The sequence below is a fragment of the Pteropus vampyrus genome, unplaced genomic scaffold, assembly GCF_000151845.1.
Source record: "Pteropus vampyrus isolate Shadow unplaced genomic scaffold, Pvam_2.0 Scaffold108, whole genome shotgun sequence".
Taxonomy (NCBI): domain Eukaryota; kingdom Metazoa; phylum Chordata; class Mammalia; order Chiroptera; family Pteropodidae; genus Pteropus; species Pteropus vampyrus.
The window spans coordinates 1799875-1822613 of NW_011888889.1; the positions used below are offsets into that span (position 1 = coordinate 1799875).

The window sequence follows — 22739 nt, forward strand, 5'->3', positions numbered from 1 at the left end:
AAAAAAAAAATCCAGAAGTCAGCAGATCTGTGTTTAATATTCTTTGTATATGGTGTAAACATGAAGGAAGAGAAGGAAGAATAAACTATAAAATATAAATACAGTTCAATTGAACTTTATTTTTCAACATATAGGCAATAGTACTAGAGAGCCTACCAAGGGCAATCACTCATTAAATAAAATTTATAATAACACATAAATTCTAATAAAATATATAATATGTTATAGCATATATGTTGTATATAATTGTATATAATATATATTATATATAATATGTAAGAACTTGTTCACATCAAAATTTATGGTTTTGGTGTCCTTAAATTTAAAAAATTAAATATTCATGTATGTGATCTATAAAAACATAAATTTCTTTGCTCTTATTTACAAGTTACTATATTATTATGAAATTATTTTCTGACTTCTAATTCATCTTACGGTAGAAAACACCTAATTACATACAACCTAGCAATTTATGCAAATAATGCACAAATCGCATGATTTTTATAGAACATATAATTAAATGCATTTTTTAAGCTTTTGGGTGCTATTGACTTATGTGCCTAAAATAAAAGGTTATAGTACCAAATTTGCATTATTGGTGACAATCACAACAGCCTGTGGCATTACAACATCTATTCAGTGAATAAGACTGTTGGCTTAACCATGTCCGCTTCTGCAGGAGCCCCAATCTTTATGGGACAGTCTCCTGAGGCAGTCTGTGTTATGGTGAAGGAGTGGACTCTGAAGCCTGGTTTCAAAGTCCATCTGCTCATCTTGCCAGCTTTTGGAAAATTATTTACCTCTATGTACCTCATTCCTCATCTGTATAATAGGAATGATAAGAATACCTGTTGCTTTGTTATAAAGATTAAATGAGTTATTGTACATATACATGACTACAAAAGCATTTAGCATTTAGCTCAATGAAGGTCAGCTATCTATCTATGTTATCACAGTAGTCCCTCCTTATCCACAGCAAATACGTTCCAAGACCCCCAGTGGATGCCCAACCATATATATAATATGTTTTTTTTTCCCTATACATACATACCTTTTCACTTTAAGGAAGCAGTTTATGGCTTCTCTTTGGCATATCTGAATGGCTAGCAACACTATTTGAGCTTTGGGGCCATTATTAAGTAAAACAAGGGTGACGTGAACACAAGTACAACACTACTAAGACAGTCCATCTGATCACTGAGAAGGCTCCTAAGTGACTAACGGGTGAGTATCTACAGGGTGCAGATGCTGGACAAAGGGATGATTCATGTCAGAGTGGGAAGGAGAGGGACTTGCAAGATTTCATCACACCACGCAGAAAAGAACACAACTTAAAACTTACAAATTCTTTATTTCTGTAATTTTCCATTTTCAGATTGCAGTTAACCACATGGTAAATCAGTCTTCTAGAGGTTGAGAATGGTGGCAAGGCCAGTGCTGGCATTTCCCAACATGCTCTCTGGAGGGGTGGCTGACTTCTTGCTGGTCTTTCTCTGAGTTTAGAGTGTGGAGTGATTAGAGTCTTTAGTTCTCAACTTTGAGCTCAGCCACCATTCTGGGACAAGAAAGGAAAAAGCCCATTTGGCAGGTTGTCATGTTACTTTAGGAAGCTTAAACATTCAGCCTTCCAACATGGCTTGTTTTCTGCATGATCAGAGAAAGTATTCAACTCACAATTTAACACAATGTTTGTCAAACCGGGCATGAAGCCCTGACCTCACTCTGGTATTATGTAAGTATCTAAAAATCTTTTTCTTTTAAGTCTCATGAACACAGAGCTCTTTAACCTTTTTCCTCTCTTGCCTATTTTCAGGGGGTTGAGGGTGTCAAAACATTTTGAAAATTATTGTTTTAAGTATCTAGTTAATATTTAAAACCCTACATTGTTTCAACTTCCTGCTCTTACAGTATAAGTTACATTTTTCCAAGGCAGACTCCTTAACTATTTGCTATAAGCAGTTTTGCTACAGGCGCTTATTTGATTTTTATTTATTTGTTGGTTTTTTTCCAGTTGAAAGCTTTCTTCTGTATTTTAAGTTGTGTTTGACACAACTTTCTTCTGGGAAGAAAAAAATGTTTAAAAAACACAAACTCATATTTGGCATAAAATAAAAAAAAATAGAAAATGTTGGCTGAAAACTCCATATTCATGAAGTTTTCCAGAAGCAAACATTATAGCTAATTATTTCCATATTTGCCTGGGAAATAGTTTGAACCTTATGAGCCTTTACTATTCAGCATTTTGGTAGGAGTTTAAATATAAATAAAGTGAACTCCTTTCATAACAAAGAAAGTTAAAATCTGCCTACTTTAATGAAAAGTGGCATACAACATACTTGACCACAAGATGTAAGCTTTTGAGTAACACTGAACTAATTTTAGGTAAATCATTTCTCATTTTTTTCTTCATGTTTAATTGCCACAACTGAATCTTTTTTTTTTTTTAATTCAGCATATATGAAGAACACTTTGGCTTCTGCATTGCAAAAATAATATATGAATAAAACTTAAATCATTACAAAGACGAACCTCTCACTAAAGTAGTAGTGTATGATGATCTCAACCTGGGGAAGACTTTAGAAAGTGACTAAGATTCTTTCTTTGCTTTTCTCTCCTGATTCTTATTGCCTACTCAATCAATTTAATGTAGAGTATACTTTACTTGTAATAAAACAGAGTGGTAGACAATTTGGCATCAAAACAATGAAAATGAGGAAAGATCGTAAAAATATGCCGAAAGAATGGAATTATTCAATCAGGAAGAGAAAACATTTAAAAAAGATAGAAAATTAACAAAATGATAAAGGTAAAATTTGAAAGTTAGGGATGCATATTATAGTATTTTTATTCGATACTGTGACTGGGTAGCCTTGAAAATATCTCTGTATAGTGGCCACTATTTCAACCACCCAAAAACACAGCTTCCTGGGCATCTAAATAATAGCGAAGTTCCTACTTGCCATATTCTCTAAGTCAGTACAGATCAGTCTAGATGAGATCCAATGATATTAATTTATCTCACCCTCAAGTGGTTTAAGAAATAGATTTTACTTTTTGGCAACAAATTGGTGGCTATGTTTGCTTCAATAAGAAATATCATGGCAAAAAAGAATGCTGGATTAAAAGGAGTAGTAGAAACTTGCAGTTTTAGCAGAAATATCTAAGATTGTTACATGGACTGTTAGAAATTTCAGTTGGTTATTAAAAAATCTGGTGAGAGCGAGAGGTTGTAAGAATCTAACAAGATGATTACTATTTTGAGTTCATTTCCAGATGTTCTAAATGATTTATAATGCTCTAAGTCAAGATAACCCATATTAAATTATTTGTTGTTATATTTCTACTTTCATTTTAGCTTTATAAAAGAAATAATTTCCACTATTCTGTCTGATAAAGCTGTAAGTTCCATTTATATATACTGTTATTAACTGAAAGCATATAATTTAAAAAATTGTTTTCCACAAAAATTATAAATGAGAAACCACATTCCTATTTCACTTTTTCCATGATCATAGCAAGGAGTCAGATGATAATTGAATACTAGGAAAAGAAATAAGACTTTCTTACTATGCACTGGAAGATGTACAAGATGTAATTCTAAAACGCTGATTATCTACATCATGTGTTTATCTGTCTCCATTAGTACTAAGTAATCTAATTCAGAGGCTCCCTTTATTTAAAAAGAAGGCACATAACAAATGTTACATTACTTTGTTTTGCAAACAGATTGTTCAGAGATTTTTAATGATGGGTATAAGCAGAGTGGATTTTACAAAATCAAACCTCTCCAGAGCCCAGCAGAATTCTCTGTCTATTGTGACATGTCTGATGGAGGAGGATGGACTGTAATTCAGAGACGAACTGATGGCAGTGTGAACTTTAGCAGGTGTGCTAATTACGACATAAGATTTTATTTGGAGTAGCAAATGTGAGATTTATAATAAGTAAACCTTTTTGTTCTATCCTGAAATCTATTAGTTAGACAGAATTTCACTCTCTCTAAATAAGAATACTGAAAGTACATTAACTAAATATTGGAGGAAAATATTGGGGGTGGGAGCTAGGCACAGCAGCAGGGGATTGTGGGCATCTACGGTACTCTAAAGGTCTATTTGAATTTTGTTAAAATCAGCTTTCGCTTTAATTTTTTAGGGGCTGGAATGACTATGAAAATGGCTTTGGAAATTTTGTCCATAAAAATGGTGAATATTGGCTGGGTAATAAAAATCTTCACTTATTAACCACACAAGGTAAGATTTGCCTAGTATTAAATTCATTTGAAATGCAATGAAAATAACTAAAATGTTTTTCACTAAATGATAGGCAATAGAACTAATTAGTAACTACAATGATTTACAGATTACAATGATCCCTTTTGGGCAATAATCCCTTTTCTGAATGCGACTGCTTAAAACTAAGAATAGAGGAAAAGACATGACCTGGATTGGGGGTGGGGAATTTCTCATATATTTTCTATTTCTGGGAAAGAAATGTAATGTCATCATCATTCTTTTATTAAAACCTTTAGTCCCTCAAAATATATTAATGTGCAGTTATCTATTGCCACAATAATACTGTAAAGCGAGCCACTTCAAAATTTAGTGGCTTAAAACCACAACCATTTCTTATTTCTCACAGATCTACAAGTTGGCTGGGTGGTTTTGTTGATGAGGGCTGTACTTTGCTGATCTTGGCTGGGTTTACTCAAGGTTCTGTGATCAACTTTCTGGTCAACTGGAGGCTGGCTCTTCTAGGTTGGCCTCAGATGGGACAATTCAGCTCTGCTCCACACAGTCTTTTGTCTTCCAGCTAGCTGGCCTGGACTTGTAGCAAAGGCAGAGTTCCAAGGGAGAGTGGAAGTCTCATAAGTCTCTTGAGTCCTAAACTCAGACTGGCACACTGCTTCTATTGGTGAAAGCAAGTCACAGGACCAGCTCAACTGTAAAGGGAAAGAAAATAGACTTAATAGGAGGCGTTACAAAGTAGTATTGCTAAGGGAGAGGCGAAGAATTGGGGGAATTGAGGTTGTTTTTGCACTGAAATACCATAATATACTAAATGTTCTCGTTTCCATCCCCTTCCAAATTTTATTTTGAAAATTTCAAAGATACAACAAAGCTGACAGATGTTTTAACCTATCACTTAGATTCTACACTGACATTTTATGATGCTTGTTCTTATCCCGTATCTCTCCATCTATCTCTCCATCAATTCATTTTATTTTTTTGACACATTTCAAAATAAATTGCAGACATCTATAAAATTTCCCGTATATACTTTTACATGGATACCTTTAACTAAGAGTTCAATATCTGTCTAAAATACCAATAGTTTGATAACAAATCATCCACACTTCTCTTTCCCATGTTCTATCGCTTCAATCCATTGCTTTCCTTACCTCATCTGCAGTCTGAGATTGCAGTCAGTTCCAATCAGGTCTGATTCTGAATGTCTCATAAAAGGCAACACAATTGCTCAAGAACACATGTTAAGTTACACTGACAATACATGAAATATAAAAGCAAGGGTTTAGTTGTTACATCTAAGTTAAGGAAAATGGTTGATGTTTCTATAGTCATAATAGTAGGAATATAATTATAGGGATCTTTGAGACACCAGAATAATAGTTTAGAGAATATGGATAATCCTAGAAGTCTAATACTTTCTTTGTTTGTCCTTCCTGTGTCCAATGCTGTCTAAATTTCAATGTACTTATTATCCTACTTTTAGGTGTTTTATGATAGATATATAATGTTTATCATACCAGCTCTGTTTCTTTCATACATTAATATATATCTGGTTTCTTATTGAAACTATGAAAACCCGAAAAAGTAATCCTTGGCTCCTTCTAAGTACACAAATTCGTACTTGTTATTTTTCAAATTATTATTCAGTGCTTATTTGCCCAGATGTACATTGCCAACATATTTGCTTCCCCTCATGATTTGATTAGTGTTCAGTCTGGCTACTCTCATGGCAGCAAAAATGTATTTATCAGTTCCAGGCTTCACAACTACATATCACATCATCCCAAGGAAAAATAGTTCCTCTGTTCCTGCGTTCTTCAATTACATGAGCACTTATGGCTAAGCAATTGCCTCTGAAAATTGCTTTATCTTCATTGCACAAATTTTGATTGGAAGTATTTGCAATAAAATTAATTTAGAAATGATCTATATAATTGCATTTTTATTTACTTAATGGCCAAAGAGATATTTACTGAAAGGCCAATGAGATATTTAGATGGCTACCTAAAAAATTAAAACTGACTTTGTATCTCTTCTACAACACAAAATATTTTCTAGGAGAGTTAACAGCCTGCCTTACTGCTCCCGTCCACCTCACAGTCCTGCTTCACATCACCTTTACTGTCTTTTGATCAGGTTAGAAAGGCTTTTCCTTAAAACCCCATTTTAGAGAGCTCTATGGGACAAGCAATCTGTGGGACCAAAGTGCCAAGGCCAAGAGAAGTCCACACCCCTCCTAGATTCACTCTTCTCGTGGGGAATCCAGCATTCCGAACATCCAGGACCCATTCAGGCCTCTTCATCTGTCCTCCTGTAGGAAGGGTGTGCCGCTGGCGTGTGTATGCCTGAGCCCGAGGAGATGTGAAAGAGCAGCTTTTATTGTGGATATAAACAGAGCTTGAATGTTCAGTTGGAAAAGTACACAAGTGTGAATAAGGCCCTTTCTTGTGTCTGATGGAGATAGTGATGGAAAGAGAAGGGAGGCAGACCAAAGATCAGGCCTGTGTAATGTGGCCTGGGGGCTCTGTCTCCTGGGCCTCCATGTTCTGGCTCGGAACTCTGAGGAATCTAAGACTCTAAATTCAAACCTGGTCTTGCAGGTCATTATGAAATTTTGTCAAAGTAGAAGGATAGAACGTACACTATTTAACATTTAGTTTGATTTATAACTTTCAAATGTTCCTGACAGTAGTTCTATTTCTGAAAAAGTAAGTCTTTGTTATCGCAAATGATGGGACAATGAGGAAAAGATAATTACTTGAACATACAAACTATTCGGTCATTATTTATATTTAAGATCAACATTCTTATAAAAATTAAGAAAAAGAGGGTAAATATTTAAACTTATAAAAATTTCCCTTCTATTGTTAGATATCTTAACCTATTAACTGAATAATGACTTATTTTCTGTTGTTCTTTGCCAAGCAAATTGCACTAGCTTTTACCTATGATAGATCTAATAGAAATTTTCTACCTCTAATAATGTGTCCTTTTTTCAAGTCAAATACACAATAAAACTTTCATGTTGTAAACATAATGGAGTCACTGTTTATTCTTTGGAAAACTGACTCATATCAGAAGGAAATAGTCTAAGTAAAATAGAGCCATGAATTGTTTTTAAACCCCAGTAAGCCAATGTCATCTTGCACATTAAAAAAAAAATTCATTGTTGTTGTTATTTTCTTTTCCAGGAGACTATGCTTTAAAAATTGACCTTGCAGATTTTGGAAAAAACAGCCGTTATGCCCACTATAAAAATTTCAAAGTTGGCGATGAAAAGGTACTGAAATTTTCAAATAAGTACTACAAATTATGCGTAAACCATACAATATAAGCCCTGAAGTCAGTGGAAACAAAAACATACAATAGAACTTATTCTTTTGTTTATTAAATAAGCCAATAATTTAAAGAGTGACAACTGAGTGAAAGTTGCCTCCGTTCTTTTAGAATTTCTACGAGTTGGATATTGGAGAATATTCTGGAACAGCTGGAGACGCCCTTGCGGTGAATTTTCATCCTGAAGTACAATGGTGGGGTAGTCACCAAAGAATGAAATTCAGCACATGGGACAGAGATAATGACAACTATGAAGGGAATTGTGCGGAAGAAGAGCAGTCTGGCTGGTGGTTTAACAGGTTTGATGTTTTATAAACGTAGTTGTAATGGCGTTGATGATATATCACTGATGGGCATTAATTATAATACGCATATGAGGAAACATTGGTCTTCTTTGTAATACTGGTATTATTAAGCAATCACCCTTATTAGAATTCTTCAGTGATGAAGTGTGTTTTTGAAGATTTGTTCATTGTGTACATTAATAAAGCTTGAAAGGTATGTCACAGAAATAAATCATATTACTACTTTTACAAAGATTGTTTACAAACTGAATTATGAGTGAGTTATCATAAAGATAGGCCACAAATTAATATGAAAAAAATACAGAGCATTTACATATAGGAAAAATATTTTCAGCATTCTAATAATCAAGTAGTTCTTTACCTTCTCCTATCATACAAAATGGCCGTGTTTTTGTTGTAAATTTTTCGATGTAATACTTTTCATTTACTACGATTTTCATTAAATCATTGAATCCAAGTTCCCTCCGATGCAGAAATTTCCTCTACAATATTCCTGAAACCTCTTTCCACCCTCTGATTGAATATTTCTTTTTTTATTGAATATTTCAATGCTACTTTATCAGCAAGCCCATTCTACTGTTGATTATACTAAGATTTTTCTTTCATTAACCTGAAATCTGCCGCCAGTTTTTTCCTCAGTAGCTATGGAGGAATTGTAATTCCTTTTCAATCTACGTCTTTGGGTCCTGGATGAGAAGATATTTATTGTATTTCTCAATAGTTTCTCTTCTCTAGGCCAGATATTTCTGATTTCTCTAACTTTCCTTCACCCATTGGTTTTCATATGGCTCCCATTGTTGTAATTACAAATTTAAGGCAGGACTGGAAGCTTCATATAATCTTCTTAAAAATAACCTGATGGGCCCGCTGTGTCTGCAAAGCAGATGTGTTCAAGCTGTACGTGAGCTTTGAACAACTTTTCTCTTTAGAAGACAGGGGCCACTTCAAAATATCTAGACAGGTAAACTTTCCTTTCCAGAATTTTTAGTAAGTGAATATTTCTGAAATGTCGGGTTTTCCATATAATTGAAGACTATCTGTTTAAGTTCCACGATCCAAATTTTAACATTTTGTGTTATGTAAGCAGTTTTAAAGCATTTAAGAATCCTCTATCTTATTAAGTGAAGGTGTACCAGACATATGTTAATTTTCCCTAAAATAATGAGAATCTTCATTATGAACATCAGTAATTGCGAGGTGTTGATTTTAGAATTGTAGATTCCATGGAGATACAACTAGTTGTAGGTAGTGTCAAATCGAATCTAAGTAGTTGTAAAAACAGTATTTTCTCTGGATTTTGCTTTTCTAAAAGTTTGAGTCCATTTACTTTTTGGTCATTTGTAAGGCAATTGGAGCACATACAGCAGTGAGAGGGGACAGAGAAACGAAGTTATCTTTCCCACTTAGCAAATCAAGAGTAATGATAGTCTTTCCCCCACTGGTGTTCCTATTCTTTTAGAAACCATCTTTGTCACCTTCTCTTTCTCTTCCTTTTTCTTCCTCTCTTCTTCTAAGTTAGCATTATGTAAAAATTATCAGTATTATGTAAGACTTGCCTATAATTCACAAAGTTGGCAAGTATCCCTTAATGTTTGATTTTGAACAGAGTTCCATATGCAGAAATAACAATCACATCAGTTAATATTACCATAAGATCAAAATCATATACCTGCTCAGTTGATCATCTTGTATAATGCCTGAATGACAACTGGATACATATTAACCTCGGAAAATCAATGATTTACTTGACTTTAAAGATAGAGGTGCAGAGAGGACAAAGGCAATTCAGTAGCTGGAGCCACCCGAGGAGACTGCATTATCCTTGGAGTCAGAGGAGATGATAAAGCTGTGTAGGTGGCAAATCAGAAGAGCTGGAGAAAACGTCTGTTGTTCCAGAAGCATGGTGTTACTTCTATCATGCCTGCTACTACTATAGTTTAACTTTATCATCCTCTTCCTCCTTAATAGTTTTCCTGTCCCATAGTTTCCCTAATTTACATGAAACATTGACACTTAATTATTACCCACTTACAAGGCAATCTTTCTCCAAATAGCAAACCAATCATTGAGGGTTGATGTCTTGTCTGCTTTACAAAGCATCTCATGTGAGTGCTCACAGCTACTTCTTTGCCAAAGGAGCTCCAACCATCTCCCAATCTAGTTTCAGGTCCAGGCTGTTTTAGAAACAGAAAGATGATAGAAATTGGTCTCAGAATAGCTAAAGTTTCGTATGTTCAAATAAAGTCAATTGCTAATGATATTCAAATCTCAAAACAAATAAAAAAATATGTGTAGTAGATATCTCTAGGAAGTCAGAGATACCAAAATATATATTCCGGAGGCTCAATTCAGAGTATTTTCTTTTTTGACATTACTTTCCATGCAGTTTTAAAAACACAGTATGCTCTTGACACTTGCAGATTTAGCATACATGGTTTCGGTTAGTTACATTTAAGTTAGAAGGACCGTCAGGATGGTTAGCAGTCACTTAGCTGGTAAGAGATCCAAGCCAACCACTCCTCTTTTATGGGTAAATTATATGTTTTTTGGATTTAATAATTTGGTACTTTCCATAGATTTTCAGAATTATCCTTTGTGAAGGTTCTCTGTGAAGGTTCTAATGCCTGACATCTTTTTATTGGTTATATCAATAAAGAAATATGTAGCAATTCATTTCATAACAAAGCACAGAAAAGGATCATATACTGTTAGTTTATCAATATCTGGGACAAAATTTACAGATTTTAAAGGAGGAAGAGAGACATTTTAAAATTTATGATAACCTAACTTATCTTGATTGGAGCAATATATTAAAGTAAAAAATTAACTCAGCAACTCAGACAAATGATTACTGGTTCATGGCTGAGAAAACTTTAAATGATAGGTTTAAGCTTTGTTTCTTACCTTTGAAGTTAAAATAATTGATATGCTAATCATTTTAAAAAGGGAAAGAGGAAAGTTTGAATTACAAAAGCTAAGTTTTGGCAGCAGATGGATGAATGTATAAGTGCAAATTGTTCAGAAAAGCTGGCAGTAAAGCACCATGACACACCTTGCTTCGTTAACCCATAGAGCTCTTTTTAAGGCTAAGCATTGCAAGATTATGTTTTTATGTGTGTGTGTTTTTCACTTGTTTATTTAAAAGCTATTAAGAACAGAGATGCTTCTTTATCAATAAGCTGCAAATGGCCTGCTTGTATCCTCAGATTTGTTATGGCACTAAAATTCACCAGTTAAAAGCAAAACAAAACAAAACAGAAAAAACTTATCTGTCATAGAAATAGCTTGGCTTCTGAAAACTAATAAATATTTCCTTATCTGAAAAATGGCAGAATTCATAGTTAAAATGTTTTTTATCATTTGCTAGCAAAATAAAAGAGTATCAGAAGGTTATTTTTCTGGTCTGATTGTTCTGTGTTTATTTTTTCTCCCACTAGATGTCACTCTGCAAACCTGAATGGTTTATACTACCCTGGTTCCTACAGTGCTAAAACCGACAATGGGATTGTCTGGCACACCTGGCATGGATGGTGGTATTCTTTGAAATCCGTGGTTATGAAAATTAGGCCAAATGATTTTATTCCAAATATTGTTTAATTGTCCTTCTTGGGCTTTTATTGCTGCAGTTCATCTTGGTTTAAAGCAATTTGAAAAATAGCAATTCTGAACATACACATATATAATAATGGTAATTGTTATATGTAGTACTTTTCATTCTTGCTTGCCTTTATTACTTAATGTAGTTTCAGTATAGCATATATAATATTCACCAAATAAATGTTAATTATGTTAATATTGATTGAATTCCTATGTTCAGAGTGCTATGATAAGAGCTTATGTTGAACAAAAAATAAAAAGCATAGAATATATACCACAACTTGGGAGACAACACAAGCACAGATGCATAATAAATTAAGTATGAATGCAGTTAAAAAAAACACAGGAAAAATTCCAGCAAATAATGGATTGCCAAATCAACTGCATGGACAATAAATATTATAAATAGTGATTTGAACTCAGGTCTCTAACTATAGAGCTAAAAGTTTTTTAAACACAAACCAGCATTTCAATCACTATAAAATACTATCTCATATTTTTTAGGATGTTTATGTAGGTTATACTCTTTTTTCTGAAGCCTCATTTATACCAATCTTATAAAGAATTATTGTCCCCATTTAACAGAGCTTAGAATTTATGGATCTGAGATTTTGTGACTGCTCAAAGTTACCAAGCTAATAAGTAGGGGAACAAGGACTAAAATCTAAGTCTTCTGATGCTAAATGAAATGTTTTGCCACCATGCTACCGATTCTTCTAGATAGAACTTTGATAGGTGAGATAGAGAGAAAACCTCTCAAGTGAGAGTAAAATTCTGACTAAAGGCAAGATATTCCTCCAAACATTTGCATGCCAACAAATGTCAGGCACAAAGGCCACAGTTCAAGCCCACGTGAAGCTCGTTTTTTTTTTTTTTTAAATAAAGACATACACTAATCATAGAGTCAAAAAATTGAAATAAATTTGAAATCTGATAAGTATGAAGAAAAATACATGCCTGAGGAATGTATTGTGGGGTACCTGACCTGGGTTGGTGGTGAATAGAGGATCAGAAAACCTTCCTGGAAGAACTAATGTTTTGAGCTGAGATCATTAGATGTATATGAGAGATTGTTACAGGCAGAGGGAAACCCTTGTTAAAGTACACAAAGCAGGAAAAGTATATGGGAACCAAAAAAAGGTTAGAGAGGCATTATCACTTAGTGGTCCTTATATCCTTAAACCAAGGATTCTGTTACTTAATAGCTATGTGACCTCAGGTAGACTACTTAACTTCTCTGAACTTCATCTATCTCATTTGTAGGATGAAGATTGAAATAGTACCTGCCTCATAGGACTAGGTGAGAATTGCACGAGTAAAGTACTTAGAATAATGCTCTGCACAAAGTAAGCAGTCCATAAGAACTAGCTGTGATTATTAGCGAGGTAGACATTAGGGGACAATAATAATAGATGTCTTAAAATAATGGATCACATAAAGATGTTAAGATTAGTTGCACTTTATTCTTTAACCAATGTTTCCCAAAGCAGTGCTTCTCAAACTTTAATGTCATGCGAATCACCTGGGTATCTTGTTTAAATGTAGATTCCAAGTCTGGACTGGAGCCTAAGAGTCTGGTTTTTTAACAAGTTTCCAGATGATGCAGATGTTGCTGCTCTAAAGATCACACTTTGAAAAACACGGATGTAGGAAACTGTACTTCTGTGGGATCCTGGATCAAATACATTTAGGAGATGATATATTAAACAAAATTCTACAGATTTCTTCTCTTGAAGATTTTTCAGTTCCTTTAATATCCTAATGCGCGTTCTGAGGTTCCAAGAGGGACGTATAGTGTGTTGCATTTTTATATCTATTTAGAAGTGTGTTCAGCTGCAAGGTATAAGTCACCTGATTTTGAAAGTTAAAGCAAATAGGAATTTGTTCATCTTGTGTAACAAGAACTCGGGAGGCAGCTTTCTGGCCTAGGCTCAATGGTCTGCAGTGTGCAAGCTGCTATCTCTGCAATTCACTTTGCCCTTCCTTCAAAACCACAAGTTGTCTACTGCAGTTCCTGCTTCCAGGCCATGTTAAAAGCAGGAAGAAGGGTGAAGGGTCGACAGACCTCAATTTCTGCCTTATTGGCCAGAATTGTGTCATCTGGTCACTCCATCTAGAAGTAAGATTGTGAAAGAGAATATTTAGTTTTACAGTCTCTAGAACGTGGAAGGCAAGAGAAGTGTTTGCCATGGTTCCTGAACATTCATTTTTTTTTAGTGCAGTCTTGTGGGAATAATGTTTCATAGATCACACTTTGGGAAGGTATAAATAATGCACACCAATGACAATTTTAAATACAGATATTATTTGCTCAAGTAGTAGCCTGAAGAACTCATACAATTAGAAGATCAAAAGAAGAAAATTAAAGGTGAAAAAACTGTGATTCCGTAGAGAAGAGGGAGGGGAGCTAAGTAAGTGTAGTGTTACATAAATCTCAGTATAATAGTTTTTCAATGCAGAAAGAATGATAAAAAATATATAATTGCCATAAAAAGATGGAAGAGAATGGATTCTAATGAAAGATCATCGGATTTAACAATAATGTCATTTATGTCTTTAAGTCCATTTCAGTGGACTAGTGGAGAGAATAGCCAGAGGCCAGGAAATAAAAGCAGTTGGCAAAAATAGATAGGTCATTTGAGAAGTCTAGGTGTAAAAGAGGGAAATCAACTACTTTACCTGAAGCGAAAATATTAGGAAGACTCCAGTCTAAAATAATTTCCTCTGAAATTTCATCATTAGAGAATTACTTGTTAGGCTTTATCATTTTTTAAAATGCAAATATACTTTTAATCTATAACAGTTGATTACACATTAGGACCAACAAATTCATGAGTGGTTTTTTGTTTTTGTTTTTCAATAGAGTTAAGTATAGAGAAAATGTAAGAATGCTGATTGCTTGACATGGACAGAGGGGTTTCCATGAAGAGACAAAAAAGAAAAGGGGAGGTGTTCCTGAAAGTGCCAACTTCACAAATTTGCCCAAGACTTACAGTTTCAAAAAGGCTGTGAATCATAAAATCATAATTTATTGTTTGGCCAATATAAAATTAGTGAAAGAGAAAGGCGAATCAACATACATAGGCAGTTACTCTACACTGAGTGATGAACAAGATGGTTTAGTTTTTAGCTATTACCCAAGGTTACAGTCACACTGTTTGGGGGTTAAATTTTATCCTTGCCATTTTTTAGGTGGCAAATTACATCTCTGTGCTGAGTGTTCTCATCTCTAAAATATAAATAATAATATAGCTATCCCACAGTAGTGTTACAAGGATTAAATGAGAGAATGTGGCAACAATGAATTACAGTGCTATGTGACCTTCACCAAGAGCTGAAGGTGAAAAGAGAGATGTTCAGACAAGACAGCATATAAAATGAATTGTGAGTGGGTAAACTAATCTTCCTTAAGGGCTCAGCAGTTCAGGTTCTTAATATTAGTGGAATTTTAAGTACTCAAAAATTAGAAGTTGAAATCTGGCTTAGAGATTATCTGGTCCAATGGTCTCTAAATCGGGCTCAGGGGAGCCTTGATTTGACATGCTCTAGGGTCACTGCAGGAAACAGGAAGACATTCCCCCTTTTCCTTTCATTCTACATAGCCCAGTTCTTATTTATTTTATGCATTTAGATTCCACACAACACTTCATGATTTTTAAAAATTTGTTTGTTTGGAAATTAAAAGGAAAGTTTTTCTTCTCTAAAAGATGGTTTAGGATCTACGTCCATGCCACCCTGAATAAGCCTGATCCCATCTGATCTTGGAAGCTAAGCAGGGTTGGGCCTGGTTAGTACTTGGATGGGAGACCACTTAGGAAGACCAGGTGCTATAGGTATACAAAATAAAAAACTAAGGGATTGTAAGCTGACAAGGTTCTTGCAATCTGTGAGGTCAACCAAGGGTCGCCTCGCCTAAAATAAACAAACAAACAAACAAACAAATAAATAAATAAATAAAATAAAAGAAGGCTTAGACCTCTCCCTTCATTTCACGGATAAAGAAATTTTCTGCGTTTTTCAGATGACAGCTATTTCTGGTGAAGGACTTATTCCCTTGACTCAGATGAATTAACAAGCATCGTAAACTCAAGACTGTACCCTGTGTACCCTGTGTTCTAATGAATATCGGCATTTCATTTAGAACACTGCCTTAAAAGCAGCTATACCTAGTAAAAACTATGCTTCATGATGGGCAAGTCCAAGACAAGCTGCAACCTCTCAGAGAGGATAAAAGAGGGAATTAGGCATTCAGTCACAACAAGCCGACTTCTTCTCAGGGAGAAAAATGACACAGGGTATTGTCTCCTTAACTTGACTCCTGGGGCGTTGGCACCATTTGTAGTTTCTAGGCCTTTCTAATTATAGATGTGTGTATAACATTGCCTCCACCTGCACCTATAACAAAAACAATATTCAGGACTTAATATTATCAAAGACCTTTCCAGCTTGAACTAATTAATTCATACAGTTCCAACCATCTGGGACAGATAGTATTATTAACCAGGTTTTATAGACACAGAAAACTTCAAAAAAGTTTTCTCCAAGGTCATATAGCAATTAGAATGGGGCCAAGAGTATACCTTAAAAGTACTAGATTTCTAAGTTTATCAGAAGACGGCAACCTTACACAGTTTTGATTTAGAGATCATTTGACTTTTTCTCCAGGATGCTATACAGATACCCCTTTGTTGGACGGTAGCTCATTCGTTGGTTTCTGCTGTGGCCTCTTTCCCAGAAGAAATGATTATACCCTTTGGAATTATCACGCACACCACAATTCTTTGGAATACCAGGTAGTTCGGGAGCTCTTAAAGGTGGCTAACATATATGCTAGCTGTTTCATCTCTTTGACTCTCCTGCTTTGGACACCTACAGTGTCTCTTTTCAGTTGAGTGATATTAGAACACAGGGCTCTTGAAATGTAAAATGAAACCTCAGAAAAGTCAGCTGGTTATAAAAGCTTCTCTGTCCTTTTCTGGTGACCAACTAACTAATTGAGATTCTTAGGACTCACTCCTCAAAGAAGGTCCTTTTGAGATAATACTAGCTTTTTAACCACTAGTTTAAAAGAAAAAGTTTAAAAATAGCTCGTGTTTCTCTAGTATGAAAAAGTTAAATGTGAAGTGATACTAAGTAGCTCATTGGTGGAAAATAACCATTTCTCCTGAAATTTGTGTCCTATTCTAATAGCTGGGGTGAAAGAATATTATATCCTTGTGTATTTACTCATGCTGAAGAGGCAGTAAATCGTATATTTTAAAAAAAATAATATCTTTTTAAAAGTCAAAAGCTGATAGATTTTTATATACACAATGATTGTGCAAAATAAAGCAGCATTAAGTTAAAATAAAATCTTAACAAGAGTTCCATGTTCACTCAGAGACCCGTAGGGCCAGAGAAAGAATAATTCTGAAAACTTTCAGAATATGTAAGGAATTTGGTGAAAACGATTAAGAACTTTTTATAAATAGGGATTTTCTGAAACCTAGGTTCAAAGAACATCTGCATATTGTTTACATGTGAGTCAGCATGTAGTAGGATGTGTAACTCAGAGGAGCTAGGAATTTGGAAGGACAATGCATTTTACTCTCAAAGCTGTTTTTAATATCAAGTTGTAGCCTGGGCTGCTTAAGTTTTAACAAGTTCTGTAAATATATCTGATTCAGCCCAAAGTTTAAAGATACTTGGCGTCATTCCTCAACACTCTTCTCATTTGAAGAAGCTGAGCAGTTTGACATATTTGTTTAAGTTCAAGGACAATCTTCCAGGATGAACTTAAATGTCATAAAATTCAGTGTGGAAAGTTCAGATTTACATTCTCATATATTTTTTAGAAACAGAGCAAAAGAAAAGCAATTCAACGATGATTACAGCATGCAGATGGCTGTCGGGTGTGCTCCCCAAATTCTTCAGCAATACCTTGAGGATCAGATACCTGAGCCAGAATGCTTAGACAGCTGGTGAGCTCTCTACACTCATTCCTTCAGTCAGGAAGCCTGGCTGGTACTACCTGCCGAGGCAGCATGCATGCCAGCTGTCCTGCTCCTTGTTTCATAATTTAATAAAAGACTAATTTCTGGGGTTCATTGATCACTTTAGATTTTCACAGGACAGTATTCATCGAAGCTAAACTGGTAGGGTGACTAACTCTCTTTATAGCATCTTCATCATCATCCAAAACTTCCTCAAAGAGTCTGTTTAGAGACTAAAACTTTTCCATGCTGGAAACAGGCCCAGAGGAAAAAAGAGGTTTTTTGTTTTTTGTTTTTTGTTTTTTTTTGTAAAGTGTGGGGTAGTCTACTTAGCCGTTTTCATTTACTCCTTTTTTCCTATAACCATAAATAAAATCTGCCAAAACAGTCTTCCACTCCAAGATGTGACTAGTCTTTAACAAAGAATATCTTCTGAGACAGAGAGTGCTTTAACATATAAATATTTAAACAGCTTAAAATCAATGTTTGTATATTTTACCTGAAAAAGATTTTGTTCAAATTTCCTAAATTAAAAAAAAAAAGAGAGAGAGAGATTTTCTTCTGCCTTAGGAGGCGATTTTGTGGTAGATGGAAAGAAATTCCAGCAGTGGTGGGATACGAAGACACTCTTGTTAGTTTTTCCTAGCACGGGTATTTATGAGTTTGGCAGGAAAGGGAGTACCAGACCTGAGGCTCTTCACTGAGTGCCTTTGACTTGGGTTCTGTCATCTCAGTAAGACACTGTGACCACTGTTTGCAGAATCAGCTGCAGTTTAGGCCTTGTCTATTTCCCCGCCTGCACAATGTGGGTTCTAACAGAGCAACAGCCTCCCTCTATCTGTTGCTTACAAGCAGCTTTGTGGGTCTGCTCCTGCTGCTTTCCAGGTGGAATTGTGCTGTGAATTCATAATGTGACGTTGCTCACTCTACAGAGTTATAGTGGCAAAGGACAACTTTGTCACTGCTCAAATTTTAGATAAATCTGGGCTTTTCCCTTTCCTGTTTTTAGTCCCTCCTCTTTAAGAGGCTAGCCCAGTGAACTCCCTAGACATTGGCCTGAGGCCGTCATGCCTCATGACTGTTTGGTATTCTCTGTCTCAGGCTGCTCAGGAGCTTCTTGACCCTCAGAGACCTCATGTCTGGACCTGGGAACAAGGTCAGTCCCTGGGAATTGACTGTTAGGGAATTGGTCCCTCAGGTACATTCTCTCTTGTACCTTCTCAGATGTTGATTCATTGATGCCTCCTAAGGTGCTAAGAAGGGGCTGGAATGTCTCCCCTTCCTTCTTAGGTAATGGAAAAGCATAAGCTCTATTCGTTTTGGTTCTGACTTTACTGATGGGAATTTCTGGACAGAAAGGAAGGGAGCTGTGACCAGATGCACCCTATAAACCAGATCAATGACATGAACACCTACTTGTTCAGTGTTCCCAATCTCCTCAGTGCACACAGGACGTCATTGTCAGGAGAACTTGTTTCAACATTTTCTATTTATTATGACTCGAAAGTATTCAAAGCTAACTTGGAAATTGAATATCAAGTTTGCAAAATCCAGTAGAATTTAGAATTTAACGTTTTGAGGTAGCTATTCCTCTGTGTTCAATATAGCAACTATTACCAAAGAATATTTATTAACCAAAAAGAAATTAAGAAAGGATACATAGTACATGTAAAAATACAAACGATGTAAATAGAACCATAATCTTCTAGGCCTCTCATGTTTAGTTTAAGTCAGATTCATTGCAGTCTCCTGAAAGGCATGCTTGTTCTCTAAATAAGTTTTTTTTTTTGGTCCAGACCTTTGGAGGACATGGAACTGCCAAGGCAGCAGAATTCACTGAAAGTTTCCAGCATCAGGTTTCCTTGGAACAGGTTTGCATATGCTTTCAGTTCTTCTACAGCTGATTGCTTTGCCATGCTGGGTGCCAAATCTGCACAGTAATCCATCCGTACCGTTATATAATATTTCTGATGGTTGTACAGTCAGAGGCATACATAGGGCATATGCTTGACTAAGCTATTAGATTTAATAATCCCTTTTCCTGATATTCATGAGAACCGAGTTCTACAACTCTTCAGCTAGATGGTTTAGGATAAGCAGGCCTCTAGGAAAGGAGATGGGCTTATTAATCTTTCTGGGCCTCTTCTATCAAAATTTTCATATGACATATGGTACAATGGCATTTGTTAACTAGTTACCTTTAAAAAGCATTGTAAAGGACTTCAACATTTATTTGATAGACATGTTTTATTCACTAAAATAAGTCATTGTTTATTATTATTCACTAAAATAAAATGTAAGAACACAATACAATAATTAGACAAATTAGAATTAGAATCGAAAAAATAAAATAATTTGAATACCTTTGCGCTTTGCCATACAATAGCAGTCTGTAGAAAATGCTATGTAACTTCCGAAGAATAAGCTGTTAATAGATCCGAATTGGGATAGTCATTTGGTCAGCGTTAATACAATACTATTCACAAAGATGATGTAGCTACCAAAACTAAGCCAATATTATCTTGAAGGTCATTAATAGAGGAATAATGTCTAGAATCTAGAATAGCAAATATAGGTAGTAACTACTTTGGACTTATCCAACTATACATGGACTATGGGGTTCAATTCGGGACAAAAACTAAAAGGATATTAATAAACCATAAGCTCGTTCAGAAGGGACCATCTATGATGGTAATGATGAGTAATCTTTAGCTCAGCTGGCATAGCCAGAGATTAACTCCAGGAGAAACATGTTAGTTGTTAGCAAATATCTGAAGGAAAGATGTATTATATTTATTCCACAAGACCTCCAGAATAAAATTAATAAATCAGTTAAAATACCTGATGGATGGAAACTGCAAGTATGCTAATTTTGACTAAAGTTAGAAAGAACTTCCCAAGAGTCACAGCTACCTAAAAGATCAAACAAACTGCCTCTTGAGTGGACAAGATTATCATCACAAGTTTTACTTAACTGAACCTAGATCTTTTGTAGAGAATATTGCAAATGCACTGTGGATAGTTAAACTAAGCACTCTTTTTGGTCTATCTCAAATCTTAAATTTTATGATTTGGAGTTGTGGTTTTATTATTACACATTATTTCCAAAACATAACAAAATAGATGAGTATCCCTTTAATCTGTGCCTTTCGATTGTCTTATGACCAATGCACAACAGTTGTGGATAATAAATGAATCACTTAGCATGTGACCATCTTAACACTTTACCAAAGTCATGGTAGTTAATAATAAAGGCCACTCTCTACCACGGAGAGACTCTTATGATTCAGAATTGTGGAGGAAAATATATACTAAGAAACAATGAAATCAGCATGTTGATGTAGAGGGAAGGCTAGAGTTACGACTGAGAGACAGCAACAGAAAGAAGCAAATTGTGGAGGTGAAAGGTACAAGAGAATCCCTCAGCAAGAACAGGAATACCGCTGACACTTAACATAAGTGCCTATGAGCTAGGTTTTATAAAAATCATCTCCTTTTGGTGAATGAAGAAGATAGGCACAGAGTTTAAGTAATAATGCCTAAGGTCACACAGCCTGTAGGCAATGAGCTGACATTTGAACCCAAGTATCCTAGCTCTAGTATCCACACACTTAACACTTTGTAAAATGTCTCTAAGCTGAAGAGAAAGAAGGGCAAGTGTAAAGGAAATCATTAAGGAAAAATGAACTAGCAATTCCAATTCTCTAATTCCACTTTAAAAAGAAAGGTAAATAACCATTAAACATAAATGTTTTATTTGAAATCAGGATAAATAGATGTTCTTAATACAATTCTAATTCTTCTCCGTTAGAATAATTTTAACAAATTCTCTTGGGATGGTTTTTAGCCACTTGGTATTTGTGCCTCAGGGGTCTGACCTCACACCCCAGTGACGACGAAAGCATGAAAAGATACTTTTACAGTCTTCTACAGGGACAAAGGTAAGGAAGCACCTCTTTCGATCATTGTCTCTGTACTAAAGCCCAAACCTGGTCAGTATGAATAAGGATTCAGGTACCCTTAGGTACAGAGCAATAAGAAAAGAATATGTTTTTCACCTGGCTTTTGGTGGTGAGCAGTGGAAGAATATTTACAGTCTCAAATTGATGCTCTACCAAGTTAGCATCCAACATAATATAAAGTTCAGTCCTTTCTCTGTATCCTAGACATTTCTCTCCCCATAATGAGGTATAGTCAGTGTTGAGTGGGGGAAGAGCTTGCAAGTATTTTTTACTATTTCTAATGTGCTGGCCTCGTGGAAGCTGTAAGCAATGCTGATATGTAGAAATTCCAGCGTGTCCCTTCTGCCTACCTGGCAGGATGTATTGTGACACCTGAGGGTAAGAGCTGACTGAATTCTTCCTTTACCAGTTGTATTTAACATGTTCTAGGTTAGTTATACAGAATGCAGCACATAGGATAGCAAAGTGTTGTTAATATTCCTAGAGACATCCTCAAAATTGTACTCTGGTAGATGTGATCCTTCAAAAATTTCTAAAAGTTTCTTAATTGAAATCCTGTGGGCTGTGCCTTAATCACACCTCACCTAGAGCCACTGCAACAATAGGCAAATGAAAGTCTAAAGTAAAAATCCAATTGTTGCCTGCTAATTCAAATCCAAATGGCCAATCTGTGTTATATTATGAATGAATGGGGCCGAAGCCGGTAGAGGGAAGGTAGAGAACTGATCCCCAGGGCCATCCAGGAACCATCTGAAGGCAGCTGCGGGCCTTAAGCATGTGCCATTTATTTATACAACTTGTATTTTAGAATGTGGAAAACCATAAAATCTGGTAGAAAACTTCTAATAAGAGTCGAAGCCAAGAATTTGTGGTCAGTCGGGGCGCCGTGTGGGAGAAGAGGGAGGGTATGTTTCCACTCCCTCCTCTTCCAGGTTCTGACTCACACATTTAAGCAGTCAGAGGCAAGCATTACTCAACAGAAAGCGTATTCACTGTATATTGGTTATTCATTTTTCTTCCTCAAAAGTTCCACTGGTGCATTGCACGTAATTTAATGGGCAAAGTGTAATTTTACCATGTCAATTACATACTTAGCAAAGTCAGCTGTGGATCCTCTCAACCAGATTAATATTCAATACTTTTTCAGTCTTTTAACCTTTCTAGAGCTGAAAATGATTTAGCACTGGAATATATATTTCGTAATATTAATCAGAGAGTTTGGCTTTGTTTTCCTTTTTATTGAGGTGTAATATATATACAGTGAAAAGCATAAATCTTAACTGTGCAGTTTGATACATTTTCATATGTATTCACCTGTAT

The 22739-nt window shown here is 35.4% G+C and overlaps 1 protein-coding gene and 1 pseudogene across 1 annotated transcript in view; both read left to right on the forward strand.

The window, feature by feature from the left end:
- FGL1 (fibrinogen like 1) overlaps window positions 1-11681 on the forward strand; it is an 18742-nt gene extending 7061 nt beyond the window's left edge. Inside the window, exons 3-7 of the mRNA XM_011365277.2 lie at window positions 3727-3886; window positions 4153-4250; window positions 7439-7527; window positions 7695-7882; window positions 11326-11681. Of these exons, the coding sequence (XP_011363579.1) occupies window positions 3727-3886; window positions 4153-4250; window positions 7439-7527; window positions 7695-7882; window positions 11326-11485 (695 nt within the window). The 3' untranslated portion in view covers window positions 11486-11681. The remainder of the gene's footprint in view (window positions 1-3726; window positions 3887-4152; window positions 4251-7438; window positions 7528-7694; window positions 7883-11325) is intronic.
- A 3521-nt stretch (window positions 11682-15202) lies between these two features.
- On the forward strand, window positions 15203-15321 carry LOC111743194 (annotated as a pseudogene).
- The last annotated feature ends 7418 nt before the right edge of the window (window positions 15322-22739 follow it).